Consider the following 24,779-nt stretch of genomic DNA (forward strand, 5'->3'; position numbering starts at 1 on the left):
CGTGCTCAGAGGCGTCTTCTCTCTCGCCTCGCTTCGCCTGGTCCTGGCGGGGGGGACAGCGACCTCTTCGGTACCTGGTCCCGACCCTTTCTCCCTCCCTCCCTTCCTTCCCGCCCGCCTGGCCCTGGGATCTTCTGCCCAAGCGGGGCAGCTCCACAGTTGAGTTCCAGGAAGATCTTTGCACTGTCTGCGGACCCGGGGATCAAAGATCAAGATTAGGTAAATATACATCCAGACGACCACATCCTCTCCCACGCACCCCACCCCATCCCCTCCGGCCCATCTACTGGGGAATTGAGCGCAGCGCATCTCTAACCGGCCGCTTTGCGGGTTGAGTCTCCCCTCCGCGATCCCGTGGTCGGGATGCTCTGATCTTGCTGCTTGGGAGAACGGCGGCGGCGCCCCAGTTGAGCGGCCACCGAGGCAGCAGGCGTCCCATACAGCCCTTTCTCCTGCTCCGGCTTTCGGTTCCGCGTTCTCCTCCCGAGCCCTTCTCATCCTTGAGATCAATGGGGTTTGCTCTCCAAAAATGGCGGGGATGGGGGGGAGGGATGGAGAGAAGGAATGACCCCCCCCCAAGGGAAACTTGCAGGGAAAGTACCGCTGAGTGCGTTAGGCTTGGCCTTTGCAGTTCTCCAGCAGGGGAGAAGGGGTGGGAAAGGCGCAACGAGTGAGCGCTGATCCAAGCCCGGCGCTCTCTTTGGAAGGCGCCCGGTTGCCAGAAGCTCGTCCCTTGAGATTAATCTCGCATGCTTCGGCCTCTCTGGGTGGTTTTCCTGGTTGGCAGAACTAGAGTCGCTCGCAGCCAGGCGGTTTTTGCTCCCGAAATGTGCCGCCTGGTGTTTGTTGAAGGCGCCCCAGAAGGAGAACGCAAAAGACTTTTCCCGGGTTCTTTCGAGTTGCTTTGAATGCCCAGCAGGGAGAAGGCTGACCATTCCTTCCTTCCTTCCCTGGCCAAATGGGATGGGCGATTTTCTAGCCAGGCACCCCACATTCTGTCCGGTTGTCTAGGAGAGGGGGGTGAAGCAGGAGGAGGCCGGACCCTAAAAATCTGAGAGCGAGATAACTTTCGAAATATCTGCGAGGGGACTTCCCAGTGTAAACCAAACGGGGTTACGGGCCAGAGGGCTGGCGTGGTGTGTTTGTTATTCGCGGATCTGGGTTTGCAAAAGGTTAAGGTGGGAATTGCTCCGGTTTCGGCACGCTTATTTAGACCGTCCTAAATTTTAAACCCACCTTGATCTTTTTTTCCGGTGAGATGGCCGGGAGTCTATTGAGAATTTCTTTGCAATAAGAAGGCCAGTGCTTGGTTTAACTTCTCCACAGTGGGTCTCACCCACCAAGAGGGCTCGAGTTCTGGTATTTATAAGATTGTTTTTCTGCCCGGTGGTGGTGGTGATGATGATGATGATGATGATGATGATGATGATGATGATGATTGCTCTCCAGCCTACCTAGCAAAGGCTTGATTTTGCTAGGCCTGAACGAATCAGAGATGTCGGAATGTCAGATCTGCGGAGCTGAAAAGCTAGGCCTTCCGTTTAGCCGGTACCACGCTTAAAAACCGGTCAGCTCGCCTATGGGAGGCTTCCGACTTGACTTTGGGCTACTCCGACAGGTACCTGTGCCCTTCGTGGGACCGAATCCAAAGCAGGTGCATCCCCGGTACGCCTTAAATCTTCGCCCTGTCGCTTCTCGTGCTCTTCTGCGTCTCCCTTAGTTTGGAAACGGTTACGGCTCGGTCTCGGTTTGCAAATGAAGATTGTAATACGGGCGAGGACTCTTTCAAACGGGCCAGAATGTGTCTGTGGCTTCGCGGGGGGAATGAAAACTCGCGTGGGCACATTAGGAAAAAGATGGGCGGGCAGCCCCCGCACGTTGGCTCTGCGATTTCCCTTCCTTCGGTTTTGAACTATTTTTCCCTCCGATGGCTCCGTCCGTTACCGCCCTCTCGATCAGAAATGCCCTTGTGCAGCGACGCTTCCAATTGTCCGACCGTTTCTTCCAAAGTTGCTTTTACCCCGAACCTCTCCGAGGCCAAGGCCTATAAAAGTGACCCTCTGAATAAGCAGAAGGGGGAGGTTGCGAGGCTGTTGATGAAAAACTTATGATTTCATCGACGAAATATAGTCCACCGCGCGTGTAAGATGAATAAAAGCAAATTGGCCCTTTGGATTTCTAACCGTGTGTAAATTCGACTGCCCCACCTCGATTCCGACGAACGAACGAACGGGATCCGGGTGTTTCGAGTCGAAAGGTGGAAATAAAGACTTTGCGGAGGTTGACTGGCTTAATTTTGCTGCCTTTCCTTGGTCTCTTCGCAAAATTCCCCCCAAAATTGCGCTTAGGGGAAGCCAGGCTACGGGCCTTGTGGTCGGAACCCATCGCGCTGCCCGTTGCCTTCCCGGGGGCTTTTGGAGAGCAGCTTGGTTCGCCTTGGAGACTAAGGTCAGTGCCCTTTCCTTTCGGAGGAAATGGGAGCAGGTTTCGGGTAGACTGCAGAGAGAGAGAGGGAGAGAGAGAGGGCGAGAGGGAGTGTGTGTGTGTGTGTGTTTTTGTGTGTGTGTTTTTGTGTGTGTGTGTAGGCACTGAGACAGCGCACCTCTTCTCAAATGGGAAAAAGGTCGGGAGATGCTGCCGACGGGTTCCGTCTGGTAGCCTTTCTCAGATAAGTGGCATTTTCGAGATGCGGAGCGAGATTCCCACATCGTCTCCTCCTCACCAGGTTTACTCACAGGTAGATCTAAACTGGTCTGAAATTTGGGCTTCTTCTCCTCGGCTCCCATTTCTCAGCTGCTGCAAAAGCTGCTTGCAAAAAAAAAAAAAAAAACGGCTTTCAGGAAAACTCCAGGAGGTTTTTATTTTTATTTTTTTTAGCAAACAGGCGAACGGAGAAAAGAAGCGCTCTCTCCCCCGCTCACTCTCTCAACTTTCTTTGCCCCAGGGGAACGAAAGAAAAACGAAACAAAACCGCAACCCCCTGTTCAGGAATGGGGCTTCTCTGAAGATGAGGTTCAATTCGTTACCCCCCACTCGTTTACTTTGAAGAGAGGTGCATTTTTCGCTGCTTTGGAGAGAAAGTCAGCAAAATCAGGTCGATCAACGAAAACTTTTAGGAACTTAAACACAGGGGTGTGTGTGTGTGTATGGGCTACTTTTATAAGTGGCGCTGCCCGCTTAGTAATTACACCCACCATTTCTAGGTCCAAGTTCCCCTCACTTAAAGTAATTTCCATTTCGGCTGTTTTTTTTTTAAAAAAAAATGAAAATGGATGTTCCTCCGCTTTGGGAAAACTTATATTTCTTGCTCACTTATTTTCTCTCCCTCCCTCCCTCCCCCTCTCTTTTACGCAGCCCCCACCCCCACAGGCGTAGACACGTGTGTCCTGGTCAGGTTTCGAATGGCTCTTCCTTTCTCTTGGCTTTCGCCTCCTCTCCCAATTGGCGACTCCTCCAAAAGGAGGCCTTCAGATTTTCGAGGCCCTTGCCTATTTCCCGCGTGGAGGATAAACTTTCTCTCCGCGTGTTTGTGATGTCTAGGAGGGAAAGAGCGCGCCCTCCCCCTCGTTTCGCAGCTACTTGTTCGGGAGCGACCTTCCAACAACGAATTGGGAGGGTTGGGGCCCGGCAGTTTGCACCGGGGAGCTGAGGGCGAGGTGAGGGCGCTGTCGGACTGGACGCGCGCTGAAGGCTTTATCCGACTCGACGGAGGGAGCCAGCCAGCCAGCCCTTGCCCCTTCCCGGCTGAGCTCCGGAAAGGTGAGACTGCGGAGCCGTTGGACTCCTTCCAGCCGTTGCTCCGGCCGCTCAATTAACTCCTCCACGCTCAATTAGAGTCATCCCTGTCTTCCTTTGAAGTGATCCACTTCTTTCCCTTCCTCGCAAAAGGCGCTCGCTACGGGTTGGAACGCCGGCGGGCCGGCCACGCCGATTCCCTTTCCTGTTTGGCTTCCCAAAGGCAGGTTAGGGGCTCGGCTCGATTTCCTTCTGGGCAGCCCGAAGCCCGTGAGACACCCTCCCCCCCCCAAAAAAAAACCCCACCCCCCGCTGCTGCTTGTTCAGTCAGCCCCGCTGGAAAGGCAGGGAGCCAAGCACAGAGGAGCTGCGGCTCTTCGGAACCCGCAGTGGATCCGCGCAGGTTGCTTAAAAGGGGCGGAGACCCAGCCCCGGGGAGCTTACATCTGCTGTTGAAGCTGGCGGATGCCCACAAGGAAGGGAAAACCTCGGGTAGCAACTTAAACGCCCGCAGTTGTCATTATCTGACAAGGCGAATAAACCATCGGTCGCTGCCTCGGTCTGCTGCCGGAGCGTGGCGCCAACAAAGTGGCGATCGAATCAACGCGGGTACAACCAAAATTACTTGCCTGGAGCTTAACGGTAAATCCCTGGCCTTATTTTTACTGGCAGGTAAGTATGGAGCTGGGTGTGATCCCACACTTCCCTAGGATTTTTTTTGGGGCGGGGGGTCTGCAGTATTCTGCCAACCACCTCCACTAGACCGATTAGGTCCCACAGATTAGGCCTCCTCCGAATTCCATCCGCCGGCCAATGCCGACTGGCGACTACCCGGAGGAGAGCCTTCTCTGTGGCTGCTCCGACCCTCTGGAACGAACTCCCCGTGGAGATTCGAACCCTCACCACCCTCCAGGCCTTCCGCAAAGCCCTCAAAACCTGGCTATTCCGGCAGGCCTGGGGCTAAAGAGCTTCTGCCCCCCCCCCTTCTCGAATGGTATGGTTGTTGTGTGTTTTTAAATTGTGTATTGTTTGTTTGTCTTTTATCCCCTGTTTGTACCTCCCTTCCCTTGACTGAGTTGTGAGCCGCCCTGATTCCCCTTTGGGGAAAAGGGCGGCATATAAATGAAATAAATCCTAAATCCTATTCTCCCGCCCTCACTTTAATTTTTTTTGGGGGGAGGGGAAACGTGGCCTTATTCTGGCTACCCACATAGCGAAAGTGTTTCGGCGAATGGATAAAGTCACTTGCCCCTCTCCCCTTCCCAACATTTGAATCGCGTATGCCTCGAGCGCCAAATGGAGATAGATGCGCGAAGTGGGGAGGGGTCTTTCTACTGTTTCCCACCCCTTTCGCCTCCAGGGGAACGCGCTGTACGCGCTGTCGCTTCTCTCTCAATGGACCGGATCAGCAAATCTATTCTGTTCAGGTGGAACCGGTTGAGACTAAGGAGGATTTGTTCGAGGTTTCTCCGTGGGTCCAGGTTTGCATCGGCGAAGGCCTGCTTGGCCGTTCCCACCTCGGGAACCCAGAATGCGCGTGGATCGTTGGAACCGTAGAGAGAAAAAAATCAGATCCCCATCCTGCAGTAGCAGCAGCCGAAACTCGCTCTTGCAGAGGGGAATAGGAAAAGAAGGACCCCCCCCCATCGGGCGGGAGAGGGGATTATTAGGAGACGCGGAGTATCATTTTCCTGAAGGGGTTCCCCCTTCAACGACCGGCCTGTTTTACCCGCAGACCTTGGAGACAGATCGCGGAGGCTGCGATGGGGAAGCGGATCCCTTTAACTCTTAATAGATTAACTTTTAACTTTTAATAGATTTATATGCCGCCCAATCCCGTAGGACTCCGGGAGGCTTACAGAAAAAAGTTAATATCAGGAGATTAAAATAAGAAAACCCTTCCATCCCTGATAGAAGAGCAGGCCAGAAGGGCTTGGTGGGTTCTTCCTTCGTTTCTCCCAAATTCCTTACATTCTGAAGACACCTCCCTTTCTGTCCTGGAGGAGGACCCCTTTTATTTTCTGCCCCAGTGCTTTTTGCGGGCAGCTTAACTCCCCAGGTGTCTCCCCAGAGAAGGAGTAAAACCAGGGGTGAAATTCAGCAGGTTCTGACCACTTCTGGAGAACCAATAGGGGAAATTTTGAGTAGTTCGGTGAACCGGCAAACACCACCTCTGGCTGGCCCCAGAGTGGGGAGGGAACGGGGATTTTGCAGTACTCTTTCCCCTGCCACGCCTACCAAGCCACGCCCACAGAACCGGTAATAAAAAAATTTGAATTTCACCACTGAGTAAAAGGCTGCTTCGGGAATTCTTCCCTGGCGGACTAGCTCAGTGACCGGAGAACAGAGCTTCGTCCCGAAGTCGTGGTCTGATTTACTGTGAGTTTGAGCTGCTTAGCATGCTGTATGAATCTACTTCGGGCACAGAGAACGTAAACGCCCACTGGCTGAAAGGTGCGGGAGCATCCAGAGCGCATCACTTAGCAAGCGTGCATGGCCTTATTCTAAACCACTGTCTAACTGAGATAAGAATGCTTAGGGGAATTGGGAGTGACGCGGTGGGCGCCAGGGGAGCCCCTGTTCTTCGTAACTCCCAGCACCCCCTTTTGCTGGGAGTTGCAGTTCAGCGATATTTGAAGGGCCACCAATCTCCACTTCCCTAATTATTTTTAAAAATTTCTGGCGCTGCCACCCGATACTCTGGAATTTTGCTAGCCCGTGTTTATTTTTTCCCCAGAGCAGGTTTGCATGTCCGTGGTTGACAATACAAGGAAGGCACAAATTAGCCGGTTCCATTGCAGCTCGGCCTGTTGTGCCAACCCAGCTCATGTGATGAGTTTATGATTCAGGCTGTCCTTCCAGAAAATTGGGTTAATTGAGCAAACCTTTATGGGTCAGTTAACCATGGATATGGCATGTCATGGGAATGCAGTCAGTCTGCTAAGCCCATTCCCTTAAAGCAAAACCAGAAGGAAGAAGGATGACTTTTGGAGAATGTTTTCCAGCCCAACAGGCGGAAGGGTAGCTATTCTGCAGGGGCGGGGGGGGGGGGGACCAGCTTGTAGCTCCCAGGAGGGGTGCCTATGTGCCAGCCACATCCATTTCCTCCAAGCATTTTCCAAGCTTGTGGGCAATATTGTGGAAAATCTGCCTAGCATAATGGGTCAGTGGGACAGAACGGTAATAGAATTGCATCCACGGGGCCAACCAGAACTGTGGAAGGAGGGACCAACTTGCTGAGTTAATTCGCTCAAGCTCCCTCTCAATGCTTCCTCTCCATCTTCTCAACCAAAAAGGAACTTGAGGCCTGTTTGAATTTAAAAGTGAAAGCTACAGATTTGGGCAGGATTCAGCGCATCCGGAAAGTAGATAGCTATCTTTCCCCACTCATCCCACCCCCACGGGAAAAAAAAGTCTTCAGTTGTCCCAGCAGTGTTTGTGCTTTCCTCAAAGTGGTGGGACTTAACCTTGGCAAAAATGGCAACGCGAGAAGGGAGAAAGAAATCGCTCCCTTTCCAGATGCTTGCAGCCCAGATGTTACAATACAGCTGTAACCAACTGCAACTTATCTGGGCTAAGCTCCAAATGCAGACAAGCCCTTTCTTGGCAGTGTCTGTTCCAGAAAGTGCTTAAGGTATGCTTAAGCGTGCCTAGGACAAAGATGCAAATAGGCTGTAACCTAACATTGATCTACACAACATCCTATTGTGTAATTCATATAGAGACCTCTGTTCTTCAGTGTGAGAGACTTATACCCTTTTTTTTTGGCAGAAATGTGGGAAATATATTAAAGAAATATTCATTCTCACCAAACTGTCTTCATAACAATATTATCAAGTAAGTTGATCAGAGTGTAGCTGTGTTGGCCAGGCGGTCCATTATGGATTTATGTATCCATTATGTATCCATTATGAAGTTTAACCATGGCTTATTCAATTATGAAGTTTAACCATGGCTTATTCAATTACATCAATGTTTTGGATTGACAGTGAATGGGTCATTCTGGGTCAGAATGGTACTGTGTAGGTGGATTTCCACCACATCTTAGAAGCCTGATCAAAACCAGAGTGTAAGTGGTCTAAAAATCACCCATCAAACTTAGTAGTGAAATTACATTTTCCGTCTAAATATCCACCAATCCAGGCAGTTCGTTTTTTAGGAATAAAGTGTAAAAAGTGATTCGACTCCCTCAATCTTCTGTATCCCAATTTCTGGGAACGGGCACTTCAGATGGCATTGAAGGATAACTCCCAGTATGCCTCAGAATTGGCCATCCAGGTGACACTGATGGGAATTATCTTCAGGCAGTCTCCCAAAACTAATTATCTTCCCTTTGAATGGGTCGCATAGAAAATACAGTACAATCAATTTGGGATAACTGATCGCAATCTTAAAACTGGACAGTGAAGGAAGGGGGGGGTGTTGGGTGGGGTAATCCCGAGGCAAGGGAGTCTTGGCTAAGCAAATTATGGCTATAGAGATGTAATCAGAGTGAGAGATTGGTACAACGGCGAAGCTGTACCTTTGATACAGTAGTGTGCAAAAACATTTCGGTGCAAAATTTCCAGCAAGAATGTAAACTTTTACACTAAGGTAGATTTTGCAGAGTTCAAATGGGGCGAAATTAAGTCAGGGTGGATGTCTTCAATGACTGTTTAATGGCCCTTCCTAATATTAAGAATATTTAGGAGAGGGGACACAATCTTAACTTTCCTTTTACTCCTATTTTCAATTTTGTTGGCTTGGTTACTCTAGAGTAGCCTGCAGTCTGTATGTTCCCGGTTTATTCCTTTATTTTATTTGTTTGTTTGTTTGTTTGTTTATTCATTCATTCATTCATTTATTCAACAAATCGATCAAATAGTCTGCTCAGGGTTGGGTTTTTTGGATGATTTTTTTAGCGACCCGTGTGTTTATTTTATTTTTTTTGAGAGGATTTTGCTTTTTTGCCTTTGAGCGTAATGGGAATAGTAAGGGGCTGCAAACCCCCAGATTCGTTTCCTTAAAAAAAAAAGGAGAAGCAAATATCTTGCTGATAAAGATCTGTTGGCGACATGAAACAGCATTTAAAGGTGTAGGTGACACTGAAATAAAACCAACAGCTGGCTCTGTGTCAGAAAAGTGCGGGGATGGGGGAACGAGTGTTGATTGCCCCCCCCTGGCTTTGATGTCCTAACAGAGTCCCTGACGCTGTTTCTACCTCGGGGTATAACAGAGAAAGAGAAATCTACCGATTTGGATCCCAGTCAGCAAATCTGTAGCCATGGCCCGAACAAACTCTTTCTCACCCATCCTTCTTTCCTTCTTTCCTTCTTTCCTTCTTTCCTTCTTTCCTTCTTTCCTTCCTTCTTTCCTTCTTTCCTTCTTTCCTTCTTTCCTTCCTTCTTTCCTTTCTTCCTTCTTTCTTTTCCTTTCTTTTCCTTTCTTTTCTTTTCTTTCAACTAAACTGCTTTTATAGCACCCAAAAGCTTTCTTGCCACACCGGAACTTCCTTTCCCTTTCGGCTTAAAAAAATCGGTTGAAAGGAATTTCTCTAATTTCTCCTCCTGCGCCTCTTCGCGTTTTAAAAGCAGGTTTCAAACTCGGAACCCTGGGATTAAAATCGGATGGAATCCCGAGATCGGTTCCTCCGTTTCCCGAAGTCGAGCGTACTTCCGTAAGCACCTTGTCAGTTGGAAATAAAGTTGTCCCAACGTCGGGTTAATCTGACTGTAAGTGTAGCGCGTTATTGAGGGGCTTTCTCCCCCCCTCCGAAACAAAATTTCACCGGGATTGGTCACTTCATTAAATGGAGCGGCGATCTGAATTCCTTTTTGAAAGGAGCCAAAGGTTTATACACGTGTTTAAATAACCTAACGACTCTTAAGGAAAGGGAATTGGGCGGGTAAACAACTATGCGATATAGAGTTTGATTCAGGGACGATTGAAGTAAAGAGGAGCGGCGTCTGGTTTTTATTTTGTTTTGTTTTATTTTGGCTGACTTTTCTTTTTCTTTGGAATTAACACTTTCCGGATTCGCCTAAGCATCACGCGTTCGGACGAAAAATCGCCCATTGCTGCGATTCTAGTTGCCACACGAAATCTTAAGTAGTCCACGGATAATTTCTTGGAGCCTAAATAGTGTTTGCTCTCGAACCAAATAAATAGCAATAGCAATAGCAGTAGACTTATATACCGCTTCATAGGGCTTTCAGCCCTCTCTAAGCGGTTTACAGAGAGTCAGCATATTGCCCCCAACAATCTGGGTCCTCATTTTACCCACCTCGGAAGGATGGAAGGCTGAGTCAACCCTGAGCCGGTGAGATTTGAACCGCTGAACTGCTGATCTAGCAGTAGCCTGCAGTGCTGCATTTAACCACTGCACCACCTTGGCTGCGAATTCCCAAATAACCGTTTGCTGCTGTATATTCCTAAATGCTTGCACCAGTAGGCCATTCTTAAAAGCAATGTAGGGTTTTTTTTTTGGACTATCGGTTGCTCGCCTGCTTCCTGGGCTACTAAGATCTGAGCTCCCGAAATCCGATCAAACACCAAACCCTGTGTCGTTGTCCACCCCCTCTTCCCCATCCCCTGCCAGATTTAAAAGAAAGGATTCCATAATGGCTTTCTGAAAAGTGAAGAGAAAGAGGATAAATACCCACGACTATCCGGCTCTCAAATAGTTAACAGAGGCGGGAGGGGGGTGGTGGTGAAGGAGGAATCTGGCTTACTAATGCGCGTTCATGTGCTATAATCGAAGGCTACTCTGAATTTATCCAATTAGAAAAGGCAGATCTTGGCGAAATGTCACATTCGCTTATTCTGGGTCAACGCGATGGAATTCTAGGATTCACGACTCTCTCTCTCTCTCTCTCTCTCTCTCTCTCTCTCTCTCTCTCTCTCTCTCTCTCTCTCTCTCTCTCTCTCTCTCTCTCTCTCTCTCTCTCTCTCTCTCTCTCTCTCTCTCTCTCTCTCTCTCTCTCTCTCTCTCTCTCTCTCTCTTTCCCTCCCTCCCTCCCTCCCTCTCCCCCTCCCTCCCTCTCCCCCTCCCTCTCTCTCTCTCTCTTCCAGAATGCGGCCGCGCGAGTGATTGTGGGTGCACCTCGGTTCGCCCACATAACACCTATCCTCCGCGAGCTGCTCTGGCTACCTGTTGATCTCCGGGTGCGCTTCAAGGTGCTACTTACCACCTATAAAGCCCTTCATGGTAGTGGATCTAGGTACTTGAGAGACCGCCTCCTGCCAATTACCTCCTCACGACCCATTAGATCGCATAGATTGGGCCTCCTCCGAGCTCCATCTGCCAGTCAGTGTCGACTGGCAACTACGCGGAGGAGAGCCTTTTCAGTTGCAGCTCCGACCCTTTGGAACGATCTCCCCGTGGAGATTCGTACCCTCACCACCCTCCAGACCTTCCGCACAGCCCTCAAGACCTGGCTATCCCGTCAGGCCTGGGGGTAAAGATTATATTCCATCCCGGCCCGAATGTTGAATGAATGTTGCTTTACTCTTTTAATTATGTATTGTCCTATATGTCTTTGTATGTTTCCCCTTCCTATATAAGTTGTAAGCCGCCCTGAGTCCCCTCAGGGAAAAGGGCGGCCTATAAATAAACTTAACCTAAACCTAAACCTAACCTTTCTCTGAGGCCGATCCTTATCTCGGGACTGGGCAACGCTTCGGCCAGCCTTGAGGCCACAGAGACCCCTACCCTGTCCCGGGATAACTCTCAAGTCATCCTTGTAAGCTTGCCTCCTTGTTCTCCTTTTGAAACGTTGCCTATGTATCTTTACTTTATTCTTATTTATTTTATTTTGCCCACATGCGCGAGGTAACAGGTATTAGTGTATAGACCTGGACATTATCACACGACATTGGTACAAATAGATGGGTATAAATAAGTGTAACATGGCCATGGACACATGAAAAGAGTACATATCAATGGGGACAGTAGGATGGGGGCGGTAGGCACGCTGCTGCCCTTATGCACGCCCCCTTTACGGACCTCTTAAGAAACGTGTGGGGTTAAGGGGTTTTAATTGTGCTTCAGTGGGGTTGAGGGATGCTAAACGTGATTCAATGGAGGACATTTCTTGTAGGATATGGGCATGGCCTAGTTCTGGTTTGTATGATGGGCAGAGAAGTGGGAGTGCAAAATGGGAGGATGGGAGTGAGGCTTCTTGGCTGCCTATGTGACGTCCTAAGCCCCATTGGGAAAACGGGGACACTAAAAAAGTGGGAGGAGTTTCCCCCTCCCCAGAAAATCCCTGCTATCCAGTTTATCTCCAGGCCAACGGATAGTCGCCTTCAGCCCCTTATCAGGGAAAAGCTACGCTTAGTTTTTCTTCTACCTAAAGCGAACGCCTATCCCCCCGGTTTATAGCTCGCTCTATTAGCTCAAGAAGCGAACTCGGGACCCGCTGCCAAAATTGCGAGGTCGGAATCTCACTGGCTGCAGCTGCCGCTCTCTTGGTGCCAAAGGACCGTCCTGTACCTCGGCAGGCGGTCATCCGTAAGGTCTTCCGTAGCAGGCAAAGGATCCAATCTCCGGGGAAAGATCCTGACTGTGTGCCGAGCCGAGATTGAAGGGCAAGGTTTTAGCTGAGGCGAAAGAATGGTGTGTGTGTGTGTGTGTGTGTGTGTGTGTGTGTGTATTTGTAGGTAGGTAGGTAGGTAGGTAGGTAGGTGGGTGGGTGGATGGATAGATATAGATAGATATAGATAGATATGGAGAGATAGATAGAGAGATATGGAGAGATAGATAGAGAGATAGAGAGACAGAGATAGAGATAGATAGAGATAGAGATAGATAGATAGATAGATAGATAGATAGATAGATATCAATATCGATGATATATAGATATAGATGTAGATGTAGATGTAGATGTAGATGTAGATATAGAGATAGATAGATAGATAGATAGATAGATAGATAGATAGATAGATAGATATCAATATCGATGATATATAGATATAGATGTAGAGATAGAGATGGAGATAGAGATAGATAGAGATAGAGATAGAGAGAGAGAGAGAGAGAGATAGATATCAATATCGATGATATATAGATATAGATGTATATATAGAGATAGAGATAGATAGAGATAGATAGAGATAGATAGATAGATAGATAGATAGAGAGAGAGAGATATCAATATCGATGATATATAGATATAGATGTAGAGATAGAGATAGAGAAAGAGAGAGAGAGAGAGAGATGTAGATGTAGAGATGTAGTGATAGTGATAGTGATAGTGATAGTGATAGATAGAGATGATAGAGATAGAGATAGAGATAGATAAAACAAACCAGGCCCAAGTTCAGTTCAATCGGAGATCTGTGGGTCTGTTTTGTTTCGTTAAATACGGTATTTCCCACCTCTGCTATTTCTTTTCCAAACGGGACCGCCTCCCCCAGGTACAACCTTAAAGCGTGTTCATTTTGGCTGGTTTTGCCGTCGTGTGAACGGGCTTCTCCGTCTTTCTTTGCCACCAGGAGTTATTTGAGAAAGAAGGGGAGACCATGTTCAACCCTCTTCGCGTGTCTGTGCCGTCATAGCTTATTTAACCGGAAAGCACAGACGGTTCCAGGCTGGTCGCTTTATTCTCAGCCTAGAATTAACTGCAGGTGGCTGATGGATTACGACTCCCAGAACTGCTGGTTAGCGGCTTGAATGCGAAGATCTCATCAAGGAAGGCTCCGCCTTTGGAGGAGACTGGCGTTTATCTTTCCTATTTCCTTGGAAGGGAATGGTAAATTAGTGTCATTCAAATCGGTGCCAGTTTTGTCACTGGCTGACTCCAAACGTGTTGCAATCCTTTTGCTTCCTGAGATGTTCTCGAGATGTTGGTAACAATTGCTACCAACTTGCCTTCTATTGAGGACTTGTATATTGCGCAAGTCAAAAAGAGGGCTGAGATAATATCTACAGACCCCTTACATCCTGGACATAAATTGTTTCAACTTCTACCCTCAAAACGACACTATAGGGCACTGCACACCAGAGGAATTTTTTTCCAGAATGCCATCACTCTGCTAAACAACTAATTCCTACAACACTATCCAATGATTGTATTACTATTATTCTTCACATCCTTCCTAGTACCTATCTCTTCCCACTTATGACTATAAGCATGTTGCTTGTATCTTTACAATTTATATTGTTTTATTTGTTGCCTAGTATGATTTGATTGCTTATTAGTAACCTATGACTATCACTAAGTGTTCTAACTTAAGATTCTTGAGGAATGTATTTTATTTTTCTTTATGCACCAAAGACAAATTCCTTGTGTGTCCAACCACACTTGGCCAATAAAGAATTCTATTCTATTCTATTCTATTCTATTCTATTCTATTCTATTCTATTCTATTCCATTCCATTCCATTCCATTCCATTCCATTCCATTCCATTCCATTCCATTCCATTCCATTCTATTCTATTCTATTCTATTCACAGTAGTTTCCTGAACTTGAGGCTTCAGAACTTGCTCAGTCCTCCTGAGTTTTAGACTTGCCATTCCCCCCCTCTGATTTGAGATGGGGTTGATAAACTTGGCTTGAAATAAAGCCCCCCCCCTTCCATCCTACCACTAAAGATTTAGCCTGAACTCAGATTCAATTTCTGGAGACTTCAACCCCAGTGATTTTGCATACAGGTAAAAGATTTGCCTTTGTTGTTTTCCAGATTCCCCCCCCCCCCAATCAAGGTTATATCTTTGGGATCTCCTAGTGGTATCTCATCCAAGATTTAACCGGATCCTCTTCTTTCATAACTGACAGGAAGAAGAGAGAAGATATATGAGCAGTGAGAAAGGAAAGGAAAGGCGAGAGGCTGGGTGTTATTTTCTCCCACTAGAAATCCCTTATCTATGGACTAAATTTGTGGCTCATAGCAGAAACAGCTGGCAATAGATCTCATTAAATTCCAAGGCCTTGTTTCATTGCGGACTAGGTCAGAAAGGAATATCACCGATTTGGTTAGTACCCCATAGTGGAGGAAAGCAGAAGGGAAATGACAGCATGGCATACGAAGCAGCGCTTTGAAAACCCTTTCTGAAGGAAATTGGAGGTGAAAGTTGAAATATGGTGATGGGAGGGAGAGAAAAGAGACGAGGAAGCTACTTAAAGTGAAGGGCCATCCAGGTGTTTGGGGAGCACCAGTCTTGATTTCCATGACTGCAGATTGCAGCCTGCCTTCGTGGGGCTCCAGAAAAACTGAAAGGCAACTGGACTTCATTTCTCTCCCCCCCCCCTTTGAAAACGTTTTTATTCTCATCCAGGAAGCTTCTTCAGTTAACTGTTTGAAGCTTCTTCTTGTTGTTGTTGTTTATTAGTTTTGTATGCCGCCCACTCCTGAAGGATGAGAAACAAAATGTTTTCAAAGGAAAAAGACAAAGCTCTGTTGTCTTTTCGGGGAAAAAAACCACCTTTGGGAGAACTATGACTTGGGTGATTGAGGATCTCCTGGGGGAAGGGGAGAAAAGAATGCCCAGGAGTTGTGCCACATTGTTCAAAATGCAAGAGGTTTGCTTACCTGCTCAAAGTGTGAGATCATTCTCATTCGGTGCGTCTGGGGGCCTGAGAGCCAATGGAAAAAAAGACCTGTGAGGCTCTGCATTGCCTAAAAATGGCAGAAAAAATAAAGTGACTTAATGGTTCACATGAAGCCACTTTTATTTTTAAAGTGGCTTCATTTTCACTCTCTATTCTGGTGCTGTTGGGTAAAGGAGCAGTCTTGGTTTTGTTATGCTGCTAGGTTCCTGTTATGCAATTTAGGGGAGATAAATCCGGGGCGCAGGTGAACATCACCCAGCCCCCTTTTCTAAGGAAATAAATGACAAGGGGTGTGCCTAGTCTGCTCACCCTGAGTTGACAAACCAGGTGTGTGCCTGTCTAAATTTGCCAAAGGTAAGCTTTTTATTAAATATCCCAAAGACCAGTGGTGGGTTTCAAAAATTGTTCGAACCTACTCTGTGGGTGTGGCCTCCTTTGTGGGAGTGGCTTGCCGCCCATGTGACCGGATGGGAGTGGCTTGCCGCTCACATGACCGGATATGAAGATGCCGACGACACTTGTCAGAACCACCTTAAATGACCTCACACACAGCGCTGGCATGCATAAGAATAGGATGTAAACTTGTTTTTTAAAAGGCATCTTTGGTTTGCGTTAAAACAACTTCAACACCCGGAATGTTCTGATTGCACCACAAACGCAGTAGTCATCCTTACCTTTCACAGAGGCACTGAGTTTTATAAATATGAGCATGATAGTGTAGAATAATCATATCCAAGGACCAGTGGTGGGTTTCAAAAATTTTTGGAACCTCTTCTGTAGATGTGGCCTGCTTTCCGGGTCCACTGGGGGAACCTCTTCTAACCGGTTCGGTAGATTTGACGAATCGGTTCTACCGAATAGGTGCAAAGTGGTAGGAACCCACCTCTGCCAAAGACCCACTGAAGGTGCTTTGCTTTTTCCATGAAACTCAATGCCTGCCTCCTAGTTGTTGTGACAAAGGCAGTAAAGGAAGCTTTCAGCTGGAAGTTGCATCTCTGCTGTTCAGGCAGAATCTCCTCACCGGCTTGTATGTTTCCATCCACTCCTCCTTCTTTCAAAGTTTATAAAAGTGAGGGGTACAACAAGCTTAACCTCCAGGTTTAACACAATGTGGTGTGTGTGTGTGTGTGTGTGTGTGTGTGTGTGTGTGTGCATGCACATCCTCAGTGTTGACTCCTGGCAGCTGTCTGAATTACTCCCTGCAATTTTCTTAGCAAGATTTCAGAAGTGGTTTGCCTTGCTTGCATCCTAGGGTTTGAAGGAGAATGACCTGCTCAAGGTCACCTACCCAGCTGGCTTTGTGTCTCAGGCCAAAGTAAAACTCACAATCGCCCTGTTTCTAACCCAGTGCCTTTCCCACTATACCAAACTTACTCTTACATTTTGGGACAAGAGTTAACTAATAGGAGTTAACTAATAAGGGTACTGACACACCTTTGTCTTTCTTTAGCAGTTGACAACTTTGTCGTTCTGGTTCTGCCCTGGAAGCCTTATCCTCTGCCTGGGAACATATAATGTGAATTTCTTTTCTCGTCAACCCAACAGTCCCTGGGTTAAGAATGAGTTCTGATCCGAAGTCTGTCTTTAACTCAGATTTGTTTGTAAGTGGGAACTCATACTTACCAGCAAGTTACCTATTACTCCTCCCTTCTCCTTCCTCATGTCAATGAACCATGCATTGTGTTTTCATGAGCCACTGTATTTAAAAAACATGCAGCTTTAGCAGTTCCTAAAAACTATGAGAAGCTTCAGTAGTTTGTCGGGTCAAGGAAGGAGGAAACTTTGTACCATTTTTAGCAATAAGCTAAAGTTGTTTTTAAGTATGGATTGTATGTCGGGACTTCTTAACCTGTCTATATTGCATTCTATTTCTTGTCCTTTTATAACACAGTGAATCAAAACGAGGGTTTGATATATAATGTAGCTATCCTTCCCTTGATGTCTCCAGGATACCAAGGTCTATCATACTGGGGCAAAGTTCAGAAAGTTTCACCCAGAATTGTACATTGTGATGTTTTGTTGTACGAAGCAAAGAAGATGATGTGGACAGAAGCTCTAGACGAAGCGGTAGCTGAATCTTATTATTCCTCATTGCCATTAGAAAGAAGATCAGCTCTGGGATAATGGCCAGGCCTCAGAAGGAAAAGAGAGGCTTTTGTCTAAAGCCCTTCATGGTATTGGACCTGGGTACTTGAGAGACCACCTGCTGCCAATTACCTCCCAAAGACCCATTAGATCACACAGGGTTGGCCTCCTCCGGGTGCCATCTACCAGCCAATGTCATCTGGCTACTACCCAGGGGAGGGCCTTCTCTGTGGCAGCTCCGGCCCTTTGGAATGAACTCCCCGCAGAGATTCGGACCCTCACCTCTCTCCAGGCCTTCCGAAAAGCCGTTAAAACCTGGCTGTGTCGGCAGGCCTGGGGTTGATGAGTTCCCTTCCCCTCTCGATTTGTGTGGCTGTTGGTTGTTTTTAAATACCTGTATCTGTAGTTTTTTGTGTTTCCCTTTCCCCCTTGGGTTTGTGCGCCGTCCTGAGTCCCGCTGGGAATAGGGCGGCATATAAATAAAATTAAACCTTTAAACCTTTAAACCTTTGTTGTTGCACTTCAGGATTTCTAATAGTGGCTTAAGATTTCCTAGTGGTTAGGCTACCCGGTTTCGTATTTATTGTGAAGGCAGAGCTGTTAAAAACAGTCAGGGAAGTTGCATTGTGAAATGAGACTGATGCTGAAGCTTATAATTGATGCTGTCCTTATAATTCAGTATCTTCACATTCTCTTATCATTATGCTATGTCTGTTCTTCTTGGTTCAGTGTCTTTGAGTCCTCTTATTTCTCTTTAGGATAATTATGTTAAATTAAACAGGTGCCTTGTTCCACACTTCATTGACAGCGTGACCCGTCAAAACCACGCTTGACTAAGCCGCACCCGATTAAACCGCGTTGCTGACGTCATCAACAGGGCGACAACAGCCAGCGCGGAGAAAGAAGGGTGCTTTAAATAACGCTTTGAAAGCAAGCCGATTCAACTTAAGGTAAGGGTTAGCTTTAGGGTTAGCTTTAGGGTTAGGTTAAGGGTTAGGGTTAGGTTAAGGGTTAGGGTTAGGTTTAGGGTTAGGTTAAGGGTTAGGATTAGGTTAAGGGTTAGGTTTAGGGTTAGGTTTAGGGTTAGGTAAAGGGTTAGGATTAGGTTAAGGGTTAGGTTTAGGGTTAGGTTTAGGGTTAGGTTAAGGGTTAGGTTTAGGGTTAAGATTAGGATTAGGTTTAGGGGGGTTAGGTTTAGGTTTAGGGGTTAATTTTAGGTTTAGGGTTTACCACGTGCTTCTGTCTCCATGCTGTTGTCGCCCTGTTGATGACGTCAGCTACGCGGTTTAGTCGGACGCGGTTTAGTTGAGCGCGGTTTTGTGGTGGAACCCATTGACAGAGCCCATTTTATATTTCTCCCCTTCCTTCCTTCCTTTCTTTCTTGCAGGCACTTGCCTTCTCTTTCAGACTTCTCTGCCATTATGGGGAGCAAGACCTTGCCTGCCCCAGTACCCATCCACCCTTCCCTGCAGCTGACCAATTACTCCTTTCTGCAAGCCTTCAATGGCCTCCCGGCTGTGCCTTCAGAACACCTGCCCAATCTCTACGGTTTCAGTGCCCTCCATGCTGTTCACCTTCACCAATGGACTTTGGGCTATCCTGCCATGCATCTGCCCCGCTCGTCTTTCTCCAAAGTGCCCGGTGTGGCTAGCTTAGTGGACGCCAGATTCCAGTTGCCTGCTTTCCCGTTGTTCCCACACGTCATCCATCCCAAGCACGAAGCTGCAAACGTGCCGCTCAAGGCCAAGCCTAGATTTGATTTTGCAAACCTTGCTGTGGCTGCCACCCAAGAAGATCACTCAAAACTCGGACAGATAGACAACCAAGGCTCTTCTGCAGGCTTGGGCCCATTGCTCGAAGTGACCAAACTTTCCCCCGAGAAGAAACCCACCCGTGGGAGGCTACCCTCCAAAACCAAGAAGGAGTTTGTGTGCAAATTCTGTGGCAGACACTTCACCAAGTCCTACAACCTTTTGATTCATGAAAGAACCCATACAGACGAGCGGCCGTACACATGCGACATTTGTCACAAGGCTTTCAGAAGGCAAGATCACCTGAGAGATCACAGGTAACTGAATATGTTTATTTAACGAAACTCGGGTTTATTATAAAGGATTTTAGGGTGCATTGTTCAGAAAAAGTTATCATAATACTGCTTGTTTGGGTTGTATTGGAAATATAAATCATACTGCCATGAATATATCCATTTAAGCGATGGATATCCATTTTTTTTTGCAGGTAATGTTATACTGACACTATAGGACTTGAACATTTGCAACAATTCTTAATTGAAAGCTCAGAAAAATGAATATCTCGCATAGGCACTGATGCAGCCATGCAGTTCTAGAAACTGCTTTTCATGGACTTATGTTCCCATTCAACTTGAAGGAAATGTTACTTCATTTAATTCAAAATGGGGTCAACTAGATTGGTTCTTCGGGATGCTCCTCATTTTCCTGAGTGGAGGCTGTGGACATTCATATCCTTCTCTGGTGGCATCACTGATAACTTGATATGTCCCAATTTCACCTGACTTGCTATTATCATGCAGAAAATGGTAATGTGTCTCACATTAAGGGTGTGTATCCATGGTGCAGTGGTTAGAATGCAGTACTGCAGGCTACTTCTGCTAACTGCCAGCTGCCAGCACTTTGGCAGTTCGATTCCCACTGGCTCAAAGTTGACTCAGCCTTCCCTCCTTCTGATGTCAATAAAATGAGGACCCAGATTGTTGGGGGCAAGAGGTTGACTCTGTAAAACCACTTAGAGAGGGCTGTAAAGCACTCTGAAGTGGGACATAAGTCTAAGTGCTATTGCTAACTCCATGAGCCCAAAGTCCATATTCTCCTTAGAGAAGGTGCCCAGGGATTGAATCTGCGTGCTTCCCCTTATTTTCCAAATCCATTGTTGATTGCCAATGCTTCTTAATTTGAGCATTGATGACTGTTTGATGATGACTGTTTGATGACTGAAATGATGACCATTTCAGTCTTCTATGCCAGCTTTCTCCATACTCATGCCTGCTCGATATCTCCTTGCTTACTTTAAAATGTTATGCTGTTTGAGGATTTTAAGGATTGTAGTTGAACATATCTGGAGGATACGATTTCAGAGTAAACCTCACTGAATTTTCAGCTATTTATACTTATGGAATAAATATGGAGATGATCTTGTTTTTTTAAGAACAAGTTGGAATCACAACAAAGAAACAATTTTATCAGTAAAAATCCTATTATGCATTTATTACTGTGTGGGAGAAACACCCTGTGCTTCTCTAGGTTTTACTGAAATACAACTCTCATTGGTCCAGGCAGCTAAAGTTCAGCAACATCGGGGAGAGTGCAGGTTTCTCATTCTGGAATGGGGTTTGGATCGTAGGTTTCAGAGATTTATCTCTGCCAACTTTAATTTACTAACTGGGCATACATATGCCTAGTAACTTACACCAGGCAGAACAGATACCATATGAATACCAATGGCAAAGCTAATCAAAACTGAATCTTCTGTAGGTAAAGAGTATACTTTTAACTGTGTCCTCCCTTAAATAATTACCAATCCAAAGTATAACTGCATATTTCATATAAAGACCCTCCGAATGTATCATATTAAACCTGTTTCTTAGAGGTAAGTTCCAAGAATGTAAAGAGGAGAACCTAATTAATTACCGGAGCTACAATCTTAGTTCCATTTAAATCCTTGGATTTAAAGGCAGAGGGGGGGAAAAAAAGAAAGAAAGATTAGCTCAGTTATGGCGAACCTTATTTGGCTCACGTGCCAAAAGCAGGGGGAGCGCAGGTGGGTCGTGCGCAGGTGTGCCACACCCATAATGCTATGCACATGACCCCAGCGCGCATGCGTTCATGACCAGTGCTTCCCCCTGTTTTTGGCGTGCTTTTTTCACCCTCCCCAGGCTCCGGAGGCTCTATAGGAGCCTGGGGAGGGCAAAAACAGCCCCCCGCCCCCCAGAGGCCCTCTGGAGGCTTCAGGAACTTCCCTGAAGGCTCTGGAGTGTGAAAAACCAGTGCTATGGGCAAACCGGACTTCCGGTTTCCTCGTAGGGCCAGTTTTAGCCCTCCGGACCCTTCAGGGGCCTCCAGGAGGCTTCCCTGAAACTCTGGAGGGCAAAAAAATGAACCTACGAGCAAACCGGAAGTGATTTCTAGTTTGTCCGTAGGGCAGTTTTTCATCCTTCGGAACCTTCAGTCCGTTCCTGAATTTCCGGTTTGCCTATAGGGACGGTTTTTCGCCCTCCGGAGGTTTCCTTGAAGCTTCCAGAGGGTGAAAAATGGCCTCAAAAGCAGGGCAAAGTCAGCTGGCCAGCGCGCCCATGATCACTGGCCAGCTGACAGGGCAACGCCTCGCGTGCCCTGACAAATGGCTCGGCATGCCACCTGTGGCACGCGTGCCATAGGTTCGCTATCACGGGATTAGATATATTGGTTTCAAGACAGTGCAGATCAGGTGTTTGCTTTGTATTTAAACTCTTGTTTAGAGAGTATGTAGGATGCGGTGGCTCAGTGGCTAAGACCCTGAGCTTGTCGATCAGAAAGGTTGGCAGTTCAGTGGTTCAAATCCCTAGTGCCGTGTAACTGGAGTCAGCTCCCTTTACTTGTTCCTGCTTCTGCCAACCTAGCAGTTCAAAAGCATGTAAAAATGCAAGTAGAAAAAATAGGAACCATTTTTGGTGGGACGTTAACAGTGTTCTGTGCGCCTTCAGCGTTTAGTCATGCCAGTCACATGACCACAGAGACATCTTTGGACAGTCCTGGTTCTTTGGCTTTGAAACAAAGATGACCATTGCCCCCTAGAGTCAGGAACAACCAGCTCATATGTGCAAGAGGAACCTTTATCTTTTAGAGAGTGTATCACTATTCTCTCTCTCCCCCACCCCAGGTTTTTAAAATTATTTTTTACCTTATGGTCTGCTCTAAATAATAGTTCCCAACAATCCAATCAATGCACTCTGCTTCAAACCACTAAGCTTGGTAATCTAATGCCAAAACTGGATACAATTTCTGATTACAAAATCAACATTTCCCCCCGAGAGACTTTATGTAGCTTTTGGGGTACTTGCCGTTGACATGTACACAAATAGATAAAAAAAACATTAAATTTTATTGTAATGCTTCTTCATTTGGTATATATTTCCATATTTTTACTGGTATGATAAATACATGTCTACTCAACACACTTAAATCAGTTTCAAAGTGTATCATTGGATTATGAAAACTATATTAAAATCTAATAGAGAATTCTCAGCATGCTAATAAAATCAGTAAATAAACCATTATACCAGTAGTAAAAGCCAATTGCAACCACTTTAAAGTTGTGGACACAGGCCTGTAATATTGTGTGAAGCTCCTTTGTGAATTATTATTTTTTCATTGTTCATTCTAGTTTTATGACATCTGGGCTTTTTCAACAATTGATGATTTCTGTCTGTCTTATATTTGAATAGGGGAGGCCAAGTGAATGTTAAAGGATTTAGAAAAAATAATTAGGAACTTATAAATAATCAGGATCCTTTGGTTATTTGATTTATAGATTATCATACTACTATGACAATGTAATTTTAGAATTATTTTCAATGTTAGAGATGGGAAATAAGAAAGGCTTCTAAATTGTTTCCTGCAGGGCAACAGCAATTCTGAGACACAGATTTAAAAATAGCAGAAGTGTTAAAAAAATTCCTATGATTAAAGTTGGAGACCTTACTTTTAAACAACTAAATTTTAAACAACTAAAAAAACTTTGAATGTTTGGATCCTTCTCTTCTGTATCCAAAAGTCTAGTTATAAATTAAGGCTACTCTGTTTAACCTACTAAAGTCCAGATAACCACCAGATGTTTGTATCCCCCTTCCCTTGTTTGAGTTGTGAGCCGCCCTGAGTCCCCTTAGGGAAAAGGGCGGCATACAAATGAAATAAAACTCTAAACTCTAAACTACCAAGATATTCTTAACTTTTTGCTGCTATCTGAGGTTTTTTTCAACCTAGATATGCTAATCCTAATAGAAAGAGGACAGTACTATGTGTTTAGAATTTAATCCTTTCCATTTTTCACTACTAAACATAATGGGAGTTGAAAACATGATTTCAGAATTGTCTGAAAACATTAGGACATACTAATACACAGCCCCTATATAAATTCCACTGATGGTATTAACATAGAACTGGATATTAAACTTTCCAATTCAATTATTTTGGGGGATTGTGGGTTCTTTGATTTTTGTATTGTCCTATCCAATTCAAAGAGATGCTCTAAAGATATCTTTTTGTGTTCATTTTTGGATGGAACTTCATTCTGATATTAACAAAAATGTTGCATGGCCATTTTAGTACTTGCTTGAGTTCTTACAGAGTGGGCCAGGGAGAGCCAATGGTGATGCTTATGATGACATGATCACAAAAGGTGCTGCAACTCAATATGCCCTTGAGTTAGGTATCCTGATACGAGCTCTTAATCATGGCAGTTGCATCATGACATAATCCGTGACCCGAAAAATGCGTGAACGACAAAAGCGCGCCAACAAAACCACGGCGCTAAAACCGCGATGTCAAAAGCGCACCGACAACAGCGCGCCGACAGAAGCGCAATTTAAGTTAAGGTAAGGTTTAGGTTTAGGGTTAGGGTTAGGTTTAGGGTTAGGTTTAGGGTTAGGGTTAGGTTTAGGGTTAGGTTTAGGGTTAGGTTTAGGGTTAGGGTTAGGTTTAGGGTTAGGTTTAGGGTTAGGTTTAGGGTTAGGTTTAGGGTTAGGTTTAGGGTTAGGTTTAGGATTAGGTTTAGGGTTAGGGTTAGGGTTAGGTTTAGGGTTAGGTTTAGGGTTAGGTTTAGGGTTAGGTTTAGGGTTAGGTTTAGGGTTAGGTTTAGGGTTAGGTTTAGGGTTAGGTTTAGGGTTAGGTTTAGGGTTAGGTTTAGGGTTAGGGTTACAGCATGCTTCTGTCGGCGCGCTGTTGTCGGCGCGCTTCAGCGCTCATTCGTCGGTGTGCTTTTGTCGGCGCGCTTTTGTCACCGCGGTTTAGTCAGCCGCGCTTTTGTCGTTCGCGCATTTGTGGGTGAACCGACATAATCATGTATGCATTGTGTGGTGGCGCAGTGGTTAGAATGCAGTATTGCAGGCTGACTCTACGCACTGCCAGGAGTTCGATCTTGACCGGCTCAAGGTTGACTCAGCCTTCCATCCTTCCGAGGTCAGTAAAATGAGGACCCAGATTGTTGGGGGCAATAGGCTGTCTCTGTAAACCACTTAGAGGAGACTGTAAAGCACTGTGAAGTGGTATACAAGTCTAAGAGCTATTGCTAAAAGTGCCACTGTTTAAACCAGTGTTTCTAAACTGGCTGAGGAATTCTGAGAGGTGATGCCCCCACACCTTAAAGTTGCTTAGGTTGAGAAACTTTGGTCTAAACAGTAAGTCGTAGCAGGATCA

At 46.1% G+C, this 24,779-nt stretch overlaps 1 protein-coding gene across 2 annotated transcripts in view; it reads left to right on the forward strand.

Annotated features, from left to right (window-relative positions):
* Positions 1-24,779, forward strand: part of OSR1 (odd-skipped related transcription factor 1) — a 26,183-nt gene continuing 1,404 nt past the window's right edge. Inside the window, exons 1-3 of one of the 2 annotated variants that reach the window (XM_087716978.1) lie at positions 1-219; positions 18,134-18,302; positions 18,740-19,420. In XM_087716978.1, coding sequence (XP_087573104.1) covers positions 18,774-19,420 — 647 coding nt within the window. In that variant the 5' untranslated portion in view covers positions 1-219; positions 18,134-18,302; positions 18,740-18,773. The remainder of the gene's footprint in view (positions 220-18,133; positions 18,303-18,739; positions 19,421-24,779) is intronic. The other variant, XM_087716977.1, reaches the window with a different exon arrangement.

This window comes from Thamnophis sirtalis, unplaced genomic scaffold (genome assembly GCF_051295495.1).
Source record: "Thamnophis sirtalis isolate CommonGarterSnake01/CBP01778 unplaced genomic scaffold, rThaSir2_p1.2 scaffold_5, whole genome shotgun sequence".
Taxonomy (NCBI): domain Eukaryota; kingdom Metazoa; phylum Chordata; class Lepidosauria; order Squamata; family Natricidae; genus Thamnophis; species Thamnophis sirtalis.